The sequence below is a fragment of the Sorghum bicolor genome, chromosome 7, assembly GCF_000003195.3.
Source record: "Sorghum bicolor cultivar BTx623 chromosome 7, Sorghum_bicolor_NCBIv3, whole genome shotgun sequence".
Lineage (NCBI taxonomy): Eukaryota > Viridiplantae > Streptophyta > Magnoliopsida > Poales > Poaceae > Sorghum > Sorghum bicolor.
Window position 1 is genome coordinate 62,152,616 of NC_012876.2, and position 15,898 is coordinate 62,168,513.

Consider the following 15,898-nt stretch of genomic DNA (forward strand, 5'->3'; position numbering starts at 1 on the left):
ATGTCTATATCTAGAGGGGTCCGGAAGAGGTGTACCATCAGTAGGACGAAGTTGCAAGTGAAGATCCATCGGTGTAGCAGTTGTCCGATTGTCAGTGATACCAGAACGAGCAATAAGATCTTGTATGTACTTGGTCTGAGAAACATAGTATCCATTGGCACACTGCTTAACCTCAATGCCTAAGAAATAGCTGAGAGGACCTAAATCGAACATTTGAAAGTGCTCACCAAGCTGTTGTTTCACAAGAGAAATGTTTTCCACATCATCACCCGTAATCAATATATCATCAACATATAGAAGAAGCAATGTATGACCACGAGGTGAGATATGAATAAATAGAGCAGGGTCATGATCACTAGGTGTGAAACCAGCTGTCTTTATCACTGATACAGAACGTTCAAACCAAGCACGAGGTGCCTGTTTAAGACCATATAAAGCACGGCGAAGTCGACAAACAAAACCTGGAGGAGCATCAACACCTGGAGGTGGTTGCATATAAACTTCTTCATTCAAATCACCATGAAGAAAAGCGTTCTTAACATCCATCTGAGATATGGCCCAAGAAGATGAAGCAGCCACTGCGAGTAAAGTACGGACAGTGGTCATGTGAGCAACAGGGGCAAATGTCTCGTCATAATCAAGTCCTGGAGTTTGCTGAAACCCGCGTGCAACAAGACGGGCTTTATATCTCTCATAGAACCATCGGACTTGGTTTTAATCTTAAAAACCCACTTACTAGTGATCGGTACGGCATGTGAAGGTAGTGGAACAAGTTCCCAAGTGCCTTGAAGATCAAGAGCAGCAAGCTCCTCAGACATAGCAAGCTGCCATTCCGGAATACAAGATGCTTCCTGATAAGTGGATGGCTCATCAACAATAGCACTCGCACGAGGAAATCCCAACTTGTCAGGAGGCACAATAGTAGCACGATTTCGTAGATTATATCGTGGATCAACCTGTGTCTCATCAGAAATAGCACACGGCTCATCAGAATTAGTAAAATCAGCAACACTAGGAGCATCAGGACTGGCCGATGAGGTGGGAATAGGATTTTTAGGACGGCGAGAATAGGTCTTGATGATGGGTGGATGACGTGGTGGTGACGCAGGAAGGATGGATGGCTGATTATCAACAAGAGGTGGTGGAGGAGGTGATCATGGTGGTGGAGGTCAATCAAGAATGTCTAGAGATAAAGGAATATGAATGAGTGGACTGGGAGGGGACACACATTGTGGACTGGCATCATCACAGACTGAAGTAGGAGGAAGGGACATAAAAGAGGTGGACTCTGTAGGAACATATGATGACTTGGTAGAAGAGCTATAAAAGAAAGGATGATCCTCAACAAAGGTGACATCACGGGAGATACGTATACGACGAGAAGAGGGATCATAGCAACGATAACCCTTATGCTCAGGACTGTATCCTAGGAAAACACACTCAACTGACTGAGCAGTCAACTTTGTTCGCTCACGAGGGGCAAGCAAAACATAGTATAGACATCCAAAAACTCGAAGATGGTCATAGCGAGGAGGAGTCCCGAAAAGAACCTCACCAGGACACTTAACAGACAATTTGGACGATGGTTGTCTATTAATAAGATACACAGACGTTGAAACAGCCTCTCCCCAAAAGTGTGAAGGAACAAAAGAAGCAATCAAAAGTGTGCGAGCTGTTTCTATCAGATGACGGTGTTTGCGTTCAGCAACCCCGTTTTGAGCATGGGCACCAGGACAAGAAAGCTGAGCAAGAGTACCCTCAGAGTCCAAAAACTGGCGAAAGGCAATGGATAAATACTCTCCACCAGAATCAAAACGAAAAAATCGAATCGGGATAGAAAACTGAGTGTGTACCATGCGAGCAAATGTTTGGTAAACAGAGCACAACTGAGACCGATGCTTCATAAAGTAAATCCAAGTATATCGAGAATGATCAACAATAAAAATAACATAATATTTATGACCACCCTTTGTAGCAAAAGGTGCAGGACCCTATACATCAGAATGAATAAGATCAAAAGGTTTAGCAGCATGGGAATCACTAATAGAATATGAGAGTTGTATCTGTTTCCCAAGCTTACAACCTTTAAAATGGAAACTAGACTCGATGGATGTGGGACCTAAACAACCTTTATTTATTAAATTAGACAAACGAGACCCACATAAATGACCAAGACGGTGATGCCACTCGGCGAAGGACGAAGTAGATGGCGATGATGAAGAAACGGCTGATGACACATGAGCGGAGATATGAGGAAGACGCAAGGTGTCGAGGACATAGAGGCTAGGTGAGCCACTACGGCGATGGCCAGTCCCAAGTACAGTCCCGGTTCGACGATCCTGAATAAAGCAAGATGAGTCATCAAATCCAACAAAACAGTTATGGTCAGCAAGTTGACCAACAGAAAGGAGGTTCATAGACAATTGAGGTACAAAAGACACATCAGGAACAGAGAAATAAGAATTGGAAAGAGAGCCCTGATGTGTAATATGACAGGATGTACCATCGGCTGTCTGAATAGAAGCACCATCGGCAACAGGCTTGCAAGCAACAAGCTGAGACTGATCAGATGTGACATGGAAAGAAGCCCCGGAATCAAGTACCCAAGACGAAGAGGAAGACCCAGCAGCAGCAGCAACTGACACAGAGCCTCTAGGAGTGGAAACTGTACCACGACCCCTAGTGGTGCGAGCAGCGCGACGAGCACGAAATTCAGCCAATTTCTCTGGATGATGCAGGAAACAATTTTCTGGAGTGTGACCAGTTTTACCACAATGCGGACAAGGCTCCAGAGAGACACTCTTTGGTGTACTGAACTTCTTAGCAGCCAACACACTGTGAGACACTTGCATGGAAGAGTTCAGAGACCGGAGACGCGTCTCTTCAGCAAGCAAATCTGATAGTGCCTTTGTCATGGTTAGAGTAGAAGAATCATGAAGCAACCGAGTACGTATGGAATCCAATTCTGCTTTAACACCCATGACAAAACGATAAGGAACTTGTCAATAAATTTGTGGGCTGGACAATCAGCAGCTGTACACGCAGGCACCATAGAGGTCAAGGATCCCATCAGACGACCAAAAGCTGAGTAGTACTCATCAATAGACATGTCTTGCTGCTCGATAACATGGGTTTGCTGCATGAGGGTGTGCAAAAGAGCACCACTGTCCTGAACATAGCGACCCTTCAAGCATGACCAGATAGCCTTGGCTGTTTGGCACTTGGACAGACTCATAATCATGGATTGCTTAGTGTTGTTGACCATGGCAGCCATCACCTTGCCATCATTGATCTGCCAAGTTTTGACATCAGCAGCATTACTCTGATCTTGCTGAAGCACAGGAGGATCATCAGTGAGATGAAAAAGGAGGCCATGACCCCTCAAAGCAGTTTCCACACAAAATGCCCATTCTGGGTAATTCTGACCATCAAGAGTAATGTTGATAACAATGGTGTTGAGCTGTGACATGACTGGGAACTTCTAGCAGACCAATAAGGAGAAGAGAAAATTTGTTACCACTGTGACTGGATGCTGCCTGAGATGATCACTATGGAAGCAGAGGATGAAGCCGGTTGCAGTACTGAGTCCACGGGCAAGAGGCACGTTTCCAAGCGGACAGCAGGAAGTCGGGCGGCAGATGGCCGCTTGTGCGCGCGTGAAGACAGGCGCGCGTGCCACGCACGTGCAGGTCGGACGAGATCCGCGCGTCGACGAAGTCCGCGCGTGAAGACCCGCTGCCCCTCGCGTCCGTCCGCGCGCCGCGCGTGAGATGACGCAGCCCCGCGCGTGAAGTCCCAGACGCGAGTCGACGAAGTCCGAGCGTGAAGACCCGCTGCCCCTCGCGTCCGTCCGCGCATGAGATGACGCGGCCCCGCGCGTGAAGACCCAGACGCGGCCCCGCGTATGAAGAAGATGCAGATGACGCAGCGCGACGGCGACGAGCCGCCCGCTGGAAAACAGAGGAACCCCAACGCGAAGGGCGTGCGGCCACCAGAGAAAAAAAAATGGATCTTGGGTGATTAGGGATCAGATTAGCCCTAATTCGACCCTAAACCTTGCTTTGTTAGCATGTTACTAACCTTAGTAATTTGAGAAGATGATAACTCCATTAGTGGAGATAACTATATATAGAGAGCCTCATGGGCCATATGGGCCTATATTAGATGGGCCTTCATATACTTAACAAGAACAACCAAAACTGTAGTGATCTCAGCCTTTAGGAAGGAAGGAGTAGGAATATGAGAGATAGTTGGAGGTGATAGATTACACACCTCAATTACTCTGAGAGTCACCACCACACAAGGGGAGGAACCTCCCTGGGGACTTCTTCATTTAGGGTTTTGTTGTTGCTGCGGGTATGTCTTTATCTGGAATTGGAGAGACAAAGTCGAAGTAGTCCCCACCTTCCCTGCAACGTCTCTGCAGGTCAGGGCAGCCCCGTATGTCCAGGGATCTGAGGGCCGGGAGCCGCTGGAGGAGGCCCTGTGGAAATTTATCAATCCCAGGGCAAGAACCGATCCACAGTTGCTCAAGAGAAGGGAGGCCATCCATCCCATCAGGCAGCACTTTCAGCTCATCGCAGACCCACAGATTGAGATGCCTCAATTTTGGCAGATCTCCAAGGTTCGAAGGCAGCGCCACCAAACTTCTGCACGAATTAATCTCCAATTCCCCAAGTGAAGCGGGCAGCTTCGGTATCTCCAGCAAGCTATCACAGCTATATATTTCCAACCTTTCCAACTGGGGTAGAGGAAGGATTTCCTTGGATGATGAGCCCTTCCCCTCTAGTCTGTCGCACCATTTAATATCCAGAGATCGAAGCCCAACCAAGCATCTGAACTCCTCTACTGGCCAGTGCAAAATATTGTCGCATGATGAGATTTCCAATTGTTCCACGAAGGCCAGGCAATCCCCAAGACCAAGTTGCAATTTGGATGAGTTGAACACTGATATGAAGCCACTGTCATTTTGTACACGCAAACTTCTCAGGCAGTCTAGCGGAGGTCTTTGGCTTTGGTTTTGATGATTCTTTACAGGCATCACCATGTCTACCAGCATCCCAATGTTCAACTGGACAATAGATGGACAAGATCCCAAAGGGATGCCCATAGGAACGAGGCCTTCTACAGGCTTACTGTAACAATTTAGAGAAGTGAGAGCTGGGCTTTCCGGAAGAGTTGCAATTTTCATGCAGTTGATGATGTGCAGCTCTTCCAGCTGGGGAAACACCAACAAACTATTAGGTTCTCCTGCACTGTTTTCTGCCCATCTCTCCAACTCTGGCAATGTCTCCAACCACATTGTCTTTAACTTTGGAAAAATTGCTAGAGAGGTATTGCACCTTGAACCTTCCATGTCAATGTTCTTACATAATACAGACAGGCTATCCATGCAGCGTAAATACAATTTCTCAAGAGAGGATGATAACCACACAAATGGCATATCCTTACATCTTGGGCAGTTGGAAATATATAGTTCTCTTAAACACTGAAACTTTTGTGGGTCTCTCATCCATTGTGAGATGGATAAGCCAGCATACCCATGTAGCCCCATTGTTTTCAGCTCAACATGAGGTGCAAGAGATTCTAGCACTTCTTCCTCATTGTTACTGATGACCTCATTATGCAATGGATTGTATTTTCTGCTACGACCCCAATGCAAAAATAGTTCAGTTAGATTCTTTTTCTCATGGAGATTGATCTTCGAACCACTCTTTACTTTCCTTAAATTTAACAGTTCCAACCTATTTCCAAGTTGTCTTAGGTCTTTGAGCTCCTCAATACCAAAGCCATCTCCATAGTCAACAATAAATTTTGTGAGTGTGCAGAGGTTGTGTAGCAGACTAAGTTTTGGAGGCATCCGCTTCAACTTATCACATCCTGTTAAATAAATGTGGGTGAGGTTTCTCATAGTTTGCATGCATTCCGGTAAAAACTCTAGTTTCCAACAATGATCCAGAATCAATGATTGCAAATTATACAACATACAAACTGAAGACGGCAATCTAACAATTCTTGACCCCGAAAGATCAAGATATCTTAAATGTGTTGTATTTATGAGCTTTGTACGGATAACAGATCGGTTTCCCCAACGTAGTGCTCTTAATGATGTTAGTTTTAACTTCTTGAGTGCCTTGAGATCTGATTTACTAAAAGACACGTGTGCTGACTGAGTTAATAAAGTGCGGATAGGAGATGAGTTTTCCATCAATCTAGTGATTTGTTCTTTTGGTTTAGACCATGACAACTGGATGTGACGTACATTGTTTATCAATGTTTTCCGCTGAATTAGCTCTGCTTCAACAACACACTCATCTGTAGTTTCTTGTGCTAAGTCATGCATTAAATCATGCATTTTACACCCAATTTTCTTGTGTGCAGGTGCAGCGAAATGATATTCATCAAATATCTTGACATCCACATCTTGAATAAATGACCTCCACACCAACTCGCTGAAAATAAATTCACCTTTCTGCACAAAATCTGTAGTTCCATCTGCATGAATAAAATTGTTTGCCATCCATAGTTGGATTAACTTATCCTTATCCATCTCATAATCCTTAGGGAATACCGCACAGAAGGCAAAGCATTGCTTCATTTCGGATGACAAGTGCATGTAGCTCAATTTTAAAATGGACAATACTTCATCTTTGCCAACCCTATCATCCTCTGCAATGGCCTCCCATTCCTTAATTTGATGTTTGGAACTCATCAAGCCACCCATTGTCTTTAAAGCAAGAGGTAGTCCCTTGCACTTGCTAACAATCAGTTTACCGATCGTTATCAACTCTTCTTGCTTTTGCACCCCTTTACTAAATGCTTTCTTTGAGAACAATTCCCATGAATCACCATCACTCAAGCATGCTAGTTCATGGTGTGGAAGAGTGCCCATTATAGAGGCAACTTTTTGGCTTCGACTTGTGACAACAATCATGCTTCCCAATCCAATATTAGAAAAACATAGCAGCGGCTTAAGATCATCCTCCCACTTCTGCTGATCTTCATTCCACACATCATCAAGAACTAGTAGGAACCTTTTCCGGTCAACAACTTCATGCAGCTTCCCTTGCAACAGCTCTATGGTGTCAGGCAGGTCACATCTTGCATTTGTAGCCAACTCTATGATGGATCTCACAACAGAAATGGCTTCGAAGTTGTCTGAGACACAGTGCCACATCTTCAACTCAAAGTGCTTCTGAATATTGCTGTCATTGTACACCATCTTGGCTAGTGTGGTCTTGCCCAGACCTCCCATTCCTATGATGGGCAGAACCTGCACATTCCGCTGATCTTGCTGGTCCAGCAAAAGCTTCACCACGAAATCCTTGTCGTTGTCTCTTCCAATGAAGTCTGCAGACTCGTCCAGTGCCGATGCGTGTGCCTATACAGAGCTTGTGGCGCCACTGGCTCGCGCTGCAGCAGATCAAATTTCTTCATATCCTCCACCAGCTTGTGGATCTTGTCCAGCACATTCTTGAGGTCCCTGCTCGCTTTAAGACGGAACACCAGTGGATTTCTGAAGGTGATGTAGTCAAGTACCTTGCTGGAGGTAGAACGAAGGCTGTGGGCCTCGCGGCGCAGCGCCTCGTACTGGAAGTCGTCGAGAACGTCGTCGGCCTGGTACGCGGCGGCCCTGAGCTCCTTCATCCACGCCTTGACGGCGCGGCCGGCCTCGGTGTCCGCCTCGGCCTTCGCCTCGGCGTCGGCCAGTAGGGACTGCACGTACAGAAACTTGAGCTCCAGGTCGCGGCGGTTGCCGTCGATGCCCCACATGCGGCTGACATTCTTGACGAGCGCATCGGTGGCCTTGCCAAGCACGCCGCGCACCACGGGGAGGAGGAGCGACTCAGCCATGGGCGGCGCCCTTGCTGGGATGGCTCTCAGCCTCTCAGGCCCTCACTGGTCTGCAAGCTGTGCGCGCGATGTGCCGATGTGGATTGCGAGAGCGCGATCTGGAAGGAAGACGAAGGGGACGAGCTGTCAACATCTGCGCCTTTTAAATAAACTAGGTTCGTGCCCGTGCGTTGCTACGGGACAACAAAACTTTTATATGTACTAAAAACACACAGATCACACGATAAGATAATAATATTACAAAATTAAATATGAACGGTAAAGTGACATTTAATCAAATAGACAAAGTTCATACAATTAACATTGTTGTTTAATAATGGGTCAAAAAATTGTTTGGAAAATAAGAAGGAAATAGCCAGACAAGATCAAAGGGATAGGGAGAAGAAATTTCAGTTCTCAGCGAGGAACAAGAGATTGTCCTCATCAACAAACTTGGGTTATGCAGGGGCAGACATGTTAGTCAAGAATATCATCATTGTAACAAAAGCAAACATATAGCACAGTCCACAGTCAGTCTATATATTATTCTAGAAACATTGGTTTATGTAGGGGCAGAGATGATTATTTTTAGATAACAAACAATGACCATAAGAAAGTCATACATATGCTATTTAGAACCAGACACCTAGGTGAAATGGCTCTTCTCATATAAAATGATCAAACATACACATAAAAATAACAAAACTCACCATCTGGTTTTATGACCGATTTTGATTCTTATGAGAGAACACAGATAGTTAGCCAGCAGTACAAGATGTGACAATGTCTCGCATCCTGGCATTTGCAGCATAAAGTGTGCACTCTAGCAGAAACGATTTTGCTTAGCCATTAATAATCTATAATTATTCAAGTGTTTTGAAAGGGCATCTGATCCTTTTATACAGACAAGTTTGCTGATGAGGACGCCGGATAAGTTCGTCGTCCGCAGTGCATTTGCCAACCATTGTGGATCAAATCCTTTCTGCACAATAACTGTGTAAAATTGTCCATTGTCAGCAAGAACAAAAGGGATCGAGAAAACAATGCCATCAGTGGCTCATCATTAGAAAAATAAAAAGAGCAACATTGGTATAGACAAAAAGAACATTGCAATGCACTGATGTGCAGACAATGGACTTCTCATGGTACTTGTACATATTTGTACAAAACTGAAGTTAGTAGGCATAATACATGCATATACACTTGTTACCAGATCAGATTTGAGCACAAATACTAAGTTCAGGTTTGGGTGCGTGGTTTGGCATAGGAGGAAGGTAGACCAAGGGGCAAACGTACCTGGTGGTGCGAGGGCCCCTCATCCATCCTGACTCACCACCGCGCGGATCCTTGGACGAGCACCCGCCAGGGCCATCGCAGCCTCGCCTGGGTGTGGTTCGCTGGGGAAGACGGAGCCCACGCGTGACCTTGGAGAGGAGCCTGATACGGCCGCCGCCGGGGAGCTCACTCGTTGCAGAGGCTGAGCTCGCCCGTCGGGGAAGACGGAGACGCGTCGTGTGACCTTGGAAAGGTGCCTGCCCAGATGGAGATGCGCCGTTGAACTGGCAGGGAAGGCTCTCTTCCTAGGCAAAGCCACCGCCTACGGCAGCGATGGGAGCGGCTACGGCGGGTGGCCTCGAACCGCCGACGCGAGCGCCGAGCGCCTTCCCCGCGGCGTGCGATCTCGACGCCAACGGCGGAGAAGCGGGTGTAGATGTTCCAGGGGCTCGCGGCGAGATTGTGGTGGCAGCCAAGATTAGGGATCGTGAGATTTGGAATGCAACCACGCCGAAATAGCCCGAGATCCGACGAAGCCCCAGCCAGATCCGGCCCCCCGAATCACCGCAGCCCAATCGAAGCCGCCCTGCCTCACCTGCGGGTGGTGGGTGCGGCCTCCTCGGTGGGGGATCTGCGTGGCGGAGCTGGACGGCGGCAGCCTGGCGTGCGTCCGGCGGAGTGCTGGGGCAGCCTGGCCTGCGTCCGCCGGCCGCGACGGCAGCAAGCGCGGAGAGGAGAAGGTTTAGGGGATCTGCGTGGGGGAGCTGCGCGGCGGCGGTTGGCCTGGCGTGCGTCCGGCGGTGTGCTGGGGTTTAGGGTGGCGTGCGTCCGCCGGCCTCGACGGCAGCAAGCGCGGAGAGGAGAAGGGTAGGGGAGCTGCGTGGGGGAGCTGCGCGGCGGTTAGCAAGTGGAGATCTTCGTGGTGACGGGAGAGGAAGGGCGTTGCGGGAGCGAGGCAGGCCGATGGATGGTACGACGATAACATCCGGGTCTTTTTAGTTGTATAGATATAAAATAATAAAGGCGAAATAGCCATTTTCGTCTTTAAATTATCCCTAAACTGTTCCCTAAACAATCCATTTGCGGATCAATCTCCTTCATCTCTATTTATTAGGCCTTGTTTAGTTCATCCAAAAACCAAAAACTTTTTAAGATTCTCCGTCACATCGAATCTTGTGGCACATGGAGCACTAAATATAGACGAAAATAAAAACTAATTATACAGTAGCCTAGTTACTCTATGATTGAACAATATTTGTCAAATAAAAACGAAAGTGTTACAGTACGTCGAACCAAAATTTTTTGCGAACTAAACAAGACCTTATTAAGCGTCATGTGTCCATGAGTGCATGCAAAATGTCGTTTTTGCCCCCTCACTCCATCCTTTACAAGTCGCCCAGGCTAACGGTGGCGGCATCCACCGCTATCATCCCTCTCATTCGCGTTTTCCCTCTTCCTGTCTCTCGGTCCCATCCAGTTGGTGCAGGTCACGAGAGAATCTACCTAGGCTCACGGGAGGAAGAGCCGCGAGCGGAGCAGCGCAAACAGCCTCAAGTTCCTCTTCTCCTTTTGCTTTCTCTATTGATCTCCCCTATCTCTAGTCCAGTCTTCTTTTTGCGGAGAGTTCCCGCCGTCGTCAACCTTTCCCCATGGCGCGTGAATCCAGTGAGGGAAGAGGGAGAGGGAGAAGGTCGACACCAAGAAGAGGAGGAGCGACGCCGGATCCTTGGCCCGGTAGTTCCAAGCTAATGGAGTTATGCGCGCGGGCATGTGGAGATGGCTGGCTGCTACGGACGTGTTTGATTAGGTGGCCAACCCTGATCATGGCTTCCTGGAGTCTGTTTTTTGGTTCCCTGTAAAGGGGCTGGGGCTAGACTAGTGCTGGCCATCCGTACAACCAGAGTCTGGCTTAGGTTGAACGCCCCATTCGGCCGTTTATTCCTGGCCAGGCCATGGCCAGCCCCCGATCTGTTCGCGACACCTCCCTTGCGGCTGTTCACCTCCCCTCCTTGTGCAACCACTCCATCTCAGTGACTCGCGTCACGCACCGCCGCTCCTCGCTCACGTCATCGCTCCTCCTCTGTTCGCTCCTCGTCCTCCTCACCTCCTCTGCTCGTTCCCCTCACTTCTCTGGCGCTAAAGAGCTTCTCCTCCGGTGGAACCCCGCCCACCACACGAGCACCGCGTGAGCCCCTCAGTGCCAATGGAGAAAGTGGAGGCACCGCAGAGCACCCCAATGCCGGAGGTGGAAGTGGAGGCGCACCCAGATGGATCTCGTGGGGGTCTAGCCGCTTTCTACTCATGGAGCACACCTTGGACACATGCATAGAACCAGTGTCAGTCGGCGCCACCACACATCTCTCAACTTTTTTGGCCACCAAAACAACATTAAATTGAAAAATTATCAACTAGAACATTGCAAATCACACTGAGCACTAAGATCTTCTATAAAGTTGTTCCTATAATTTCTTCATTTCTTGTGTTATTCTAGTAATTCCTTTATTAATCTGGATATAGAAAAAGAAAAGCAAAGAAAGCACAGTCGGTGACTATTTAGGGTAACACTTTCGTTTGTATTTAGTAATTATTGTTCAACTATAGACTAACTAGACTCAAAAAATTCATCTCGCAAATTACAGACAAACTGTGCAATTAGTTATTTTTTAATCTATATTTAATGCTCTATGCATGCCCCATAAAATTCGATGTGATAAAGAATCTTAAAACTTTTTTGAAACTAAACAAGACCTAAGTTACTAGGTAGAACAAAGCACGCAAACAATAGCCCTGAGAGCTGCAAGTATCATGTGTAAAATAACGTATATACATTTTTTTTTAGAAAAAACAACTTCACACGTATTTCATCAAGAACATAGAGCGCCGAATGAACGGTGTACACAATACAACTATCTGAGATCCCATAGTGTAGTGCCGGTTACATATCACAAAGAAAGTGGTTAGGAACGTAAAGAAACCATCCATCCTGACGTATTACTATATTAGTTGCAGCTATGGTGCATATGAGTTAATCATGTGCTGAAATTTCATGAAACCTTCCTAAAATCCAGTAAGCAGTCAGAAACAGTGTTAGCCCTGTTAGGGGCAGCTCGTCCAGCGGAACATGTCCCAAAGGCAGTGATGATAACGAGCACTGGAAGCAGGTAGTACATGAACGAAGGACGGGCGTCCTGGCATGTGGCACCCAGTGAAGCCCAACCAGAGCATTTATCTTGGTCTGGAAACTACAACGCAGCTGACTCATGCAGAAGGCCAGGTCATAAAACATCTATCTCGGCAGTACCCAGTTGAAGGTCATCTGATCAAAATCTCATTGCACTATTGCAGTAACAGCATATTCATATTTACACAATCACAGTGATCGACGAGTTGCATTATAAGCTAACAGGTGTCAGTCTAGGTAAACCTCATGCCACTAGCCCACAAGTGCTACAATTTGAACTCACAAAAGCAGTACTCAGGCAGAGCCGATCCCCTGCCCCTGATATATTCCTCTCGATGAACATCCCACATAGCCTTAGCCAGTTGCTCTCCTGCTAGTCCAGCGGCAGTGTAGTTTGCAAAATCCCTCCTGCTCAAGACCAGTGTCTTCTGGAGACCTTGCATTGTTCGCATTGCAGTTACCATCTTATCCATATTTCCAAAGAATGTGGCAATGTAGGCATCACTGTTGACTGAAACATAGTAGTCAAGAGCAGCTTTTGTGTTGCCATGCATATTCTCAAAATCTTCATGGGCCAGGAGAGATGATTTAGTGTATATATTTTTGTAAACAGATGTGAAACCCTCAAGTTCCATTAGCCCATCACCAGCGGCTAAATAAATGTTTGTATTTGTAGGAATGTCCAACGCTTGGAGGATAAATGCTGTTTCACTTGGTGTTAGAGGGCACTTGCCACGGTTCCTCCACAAGCGGGCAGCATCACCTGTCAATACCTTCCTACCCTCCCCACGTGCAGCTTCAATGGAGTCCATTGATTTGGAAGAAAGACCAGTGTATGCACACCGACTGTAGGCAACCATATCTGGTTCAAATCTCAGGTGAAGGGATAAGAAGGGTTTTGGTATGGCTTGGAGAAGCTCAACAGCTTTAGAATGCACTTTCTTATTCAACCTGAGAGCACTGTAGCAGCCTTGACAGTATGAAGCTTTTGCATATGAGGGGTTTCTGAAAACACACAAACATATATCAATTTGGCGCAGAATCAACCTCAAGATGAACAACTAACATTACATTAAAAAAATTATCATACCAAAGAGCCTAATAGGACTGCTGATAGAAATTGAAGAACAGAAGGGTTAATAAAATAATTTCTAGGATATACATTGTCATTGCCACAATCGTGAATCATAGAATAGCTAACCACGCAAATCTGTAGGTACATACATAAGCTGGAAGGACTAAACTACTCGTTACCTTATTATCTTATTTCACTCAACCTACATCTTTAGAAGATAGTAGGAAACTAAAAGATTAGGTAAATTAAAGTGGTTGCTGGTTCGCAAAAAAGTCATATAACCAACAAATAAAGGATACCCAAATTCTCATAATATATAGACAGGCATCTTCACCATCAAAATTCATAGTGTGTACGCTCTAACCAATTAAGGTCAGGTTCGTTTACTGCAAAGGGACAAAAAGAATTGATAAATGCAGATCACTACAGCTTTTCACAGTAAGTTCTAAGTTGTAAATAAAGGAAATCCAGCAAACTAAAATTTTAAAGGTTTACAAAAATATGCTACACTAATAGTTGTTAGAAGTAGGAAGGTTATATTTCAAACAATGAAATCAACAAAAACACCTTATCCATGTAAAGTAGCAATTACCAACTGCTTGGTCACATCAGATGCTAACATCTAAAGCATAAATGACTAAATAAATACTGATTTATACTTCATCACGGCTTAGTTGTAGTACTTTCACATATACTAGTCACTTAGTCAGGAACAGTAATGATAAAACTATTATACTTCATAAACTATTTTCCCTTCGGTAGGAATAGGAAATATGAACTTCTTATAAACTATAATATAGTACAACCAAGATGCCAATCTTGTAGTCGTACAATATTTTATTGCTAACTGATTTATTATCACCCCTTCCAACATACTAATACAATGAGTCAATGAATATAGAATAACATATTCTATTAGATGTCATGCAAAACCCACTGTAACTTGTGAAACGAATCACTTGTAAGCATGAGTAAGAGCATTAGTATATTATGGAAATGGATGGAAAATGCAAAGGATCTATGAGATATACAAGCAGTACCTATCTCTTCTTTGATTCATGGCAGGTGTCAGTGAGATGTATTGATGCTCCAAGAGAGCTGGAAGTACACTTTCAACATAATCAAAATGTCCTTTCCGTTTACTGCAGTCAACCTTAAACGGCTCTTTGGATGCTATCTCCACAGGCAAGTCCTTCATAACTTCCACATATCCTCTAGTCTGCTCAATGAAGTAATCAACATCGAAAACATCTGCAAAGCCACTGACAGAACAATCCAATAAGAACTACTGTAAGCATATTTCAAACAGAACTGAACTATAGAACTTCAATCATCATACCTAGACTCATTCCAATAGGCGGCAACCTCAAACTTGGGCAGAATCATCGTTGCGTTCAGAAGACGTGCAACCCCAATTCCGTCACATAGCTGCAGAACCATCACAATAGTATCATTTAGTGGCCCCTCCAGAACTCATAAGCACAAGATATGAAGTTATGAACAAAAGAAAGCACAATTGCTTTATGGAACATCAAGATCTTCTGACTGAAAGTTCAGCACTCTCAGTCTCAGGCTCAGAGAGTCACTACTCCATGCAGTGCTGCTACGATACTGACAACCAGAGCATGTTTCGGCTAAAATCAATCATTTGATCTCTACAGGAAGGAGGAAACTCTAACCGAGGTCTCTTAACGTACATCACGTCGCAGCTGGTTGAGACCACCGTAGCAGTCTATTCGGATGTACCCGTTCCTCCTGGACGGAGCTGCACACACAGCGCAGGCGTCAATCATCAGTACGTCCAAGTCCAGTATCCAAATTCCACCCCCAAACAGCGAGGCCTTACCTTGCACTGGTGCCGTCCGCCACCACCCGCACGGGCGCCACTCCACCAACCGCCGCTGCGCCCATATGAGCCGCGAGCCCGAAGGAGGCAGCTCTCTGCTACAAACCGAATGCGGGGTTAAGGAATTGCGCTAGAACATTCTGAGAGGGTCTGGGAGTACACGAGGGGGCGAGGCGCGTACCCGGGGGCGGGGAGGCTGACGAAGGGCGGCGGCGACGGCGGCGACAGGAGGAAGAAGAGGACGGGCGCGAGGAAGAGGGACGGTAGGAGGAACCGGAGGCGGTGCTGCGCGCACCACGCCGCCGCCGGTGACATGGCCGGCGGCGACTCACCGTCGCCGGAGCCGCCGGGTGAGGCGCCTGGATCTGATCGGCCGGTGGCGGCGTGTGATGAGGAGGAGAAAGAAATCGAATCCCACTAGCACACTGCGCACACCGGAGCCGCACCAGGGCCTTGTTTAGTTCCAATTTTTTTTTTCAAAATAGAATTAGTAGCACATTCGTTTGTATTTGACAAATATTGTTCAATCATGAACTAACTAGGCTTAAAAGATTCGTCTCGTTAATTCCGACTAAACTGTATAATTAGTTTTTATTTTCGTTTATATTTAATACTTCATGTATGCGTCTAAAGATTTGATGTGACGGAGAATCTGAAAAATTTTACAAATTTTTTTTAAGTAAACAAG

The 15,898-nt window shown here is 46.2% G+C and overlaps 2 protein-coding genes across 3 annotated transcripts; both read right to left on the bottom strand.

Moving 5' to 3' along the window:
- Positions 2,022-10,083, bottom strand: LOC8060927 (putative disease resistance protein RGA3). The gene is given in 4 exon segments (XM_021465090.1): positions 2,022-7,371; positions 7,374-7,952; positions 8,544-8,826; positions 9,130-10,083. Coding segments are annotated over 2 exon segments (3,519 nt in total). The 5' UTR covers positions 7,855-7,952; positions 8,544-8,826; positions 9,130-10,083; the 3' UTR covers positions 2,022-4,333.
- Positions 11,943-15,678, bottom strand: LOC8060593 (uncharacterized protein At1g04910). 2 transcript variants are annotated; one of them, XM_021465091.1, is made up of 7 exons: positions 15,557-15,678; positions 15,392-15,530; positions 15,211-15,308; positions 15,062-15,129; positions 14,704-14,792; positions 14,405-14,626; positions 11,943-13,294 (listed from the first exon to the last, which is right to left on the bottom strand). In XM_021465091.1, the coding sequence occupies exons 2-7, from the start codon at positions 15,523-15,525 to the stop codon at positions 12,556-12,558; spliced, it is 1,350 nt and encodes a 449-aa protein (XP_021320766.1). In that variant the 5' UTR covers positions 15,526-15,530; positions 15,557-15,678; the 3' UTR covers positions 11,943-12,555. The 2 variants fall into 2 exon arrangements, with proteins under 2 accessions (XP_021320766.1, XP_021320768.1); XM_021465093.1 differs by having other exon boundaries at positions 15,211-15,305; positions 15,392-15,629.

Bases quoted from the DNA above. Each gene is read 5' to 3' on its own strand.
- LOC8060593 (XM_021465091.1), bottom strand. From the start codon at position 15,525: ATGTCACCGGCGGCGGCGTGGTGCGCGCAGCACCGCCTCCGGTTCCTC. The intron at 15,309-15,391 runs GTACGCGCCTCG...TTCGGTTTGTAG, and splicing joins GTCAGCCTCCCCGCCCCCGG to CAGAGAGCTGCCTCCTTCGG. The intron at 15,130-15,210 runs GTAAGGCCTCGC...CTGTGTGTGCAG, and splicing joins GCGGACGGCACCAGTGCAAG to CTCCGTCCAGGAGGAACGGG.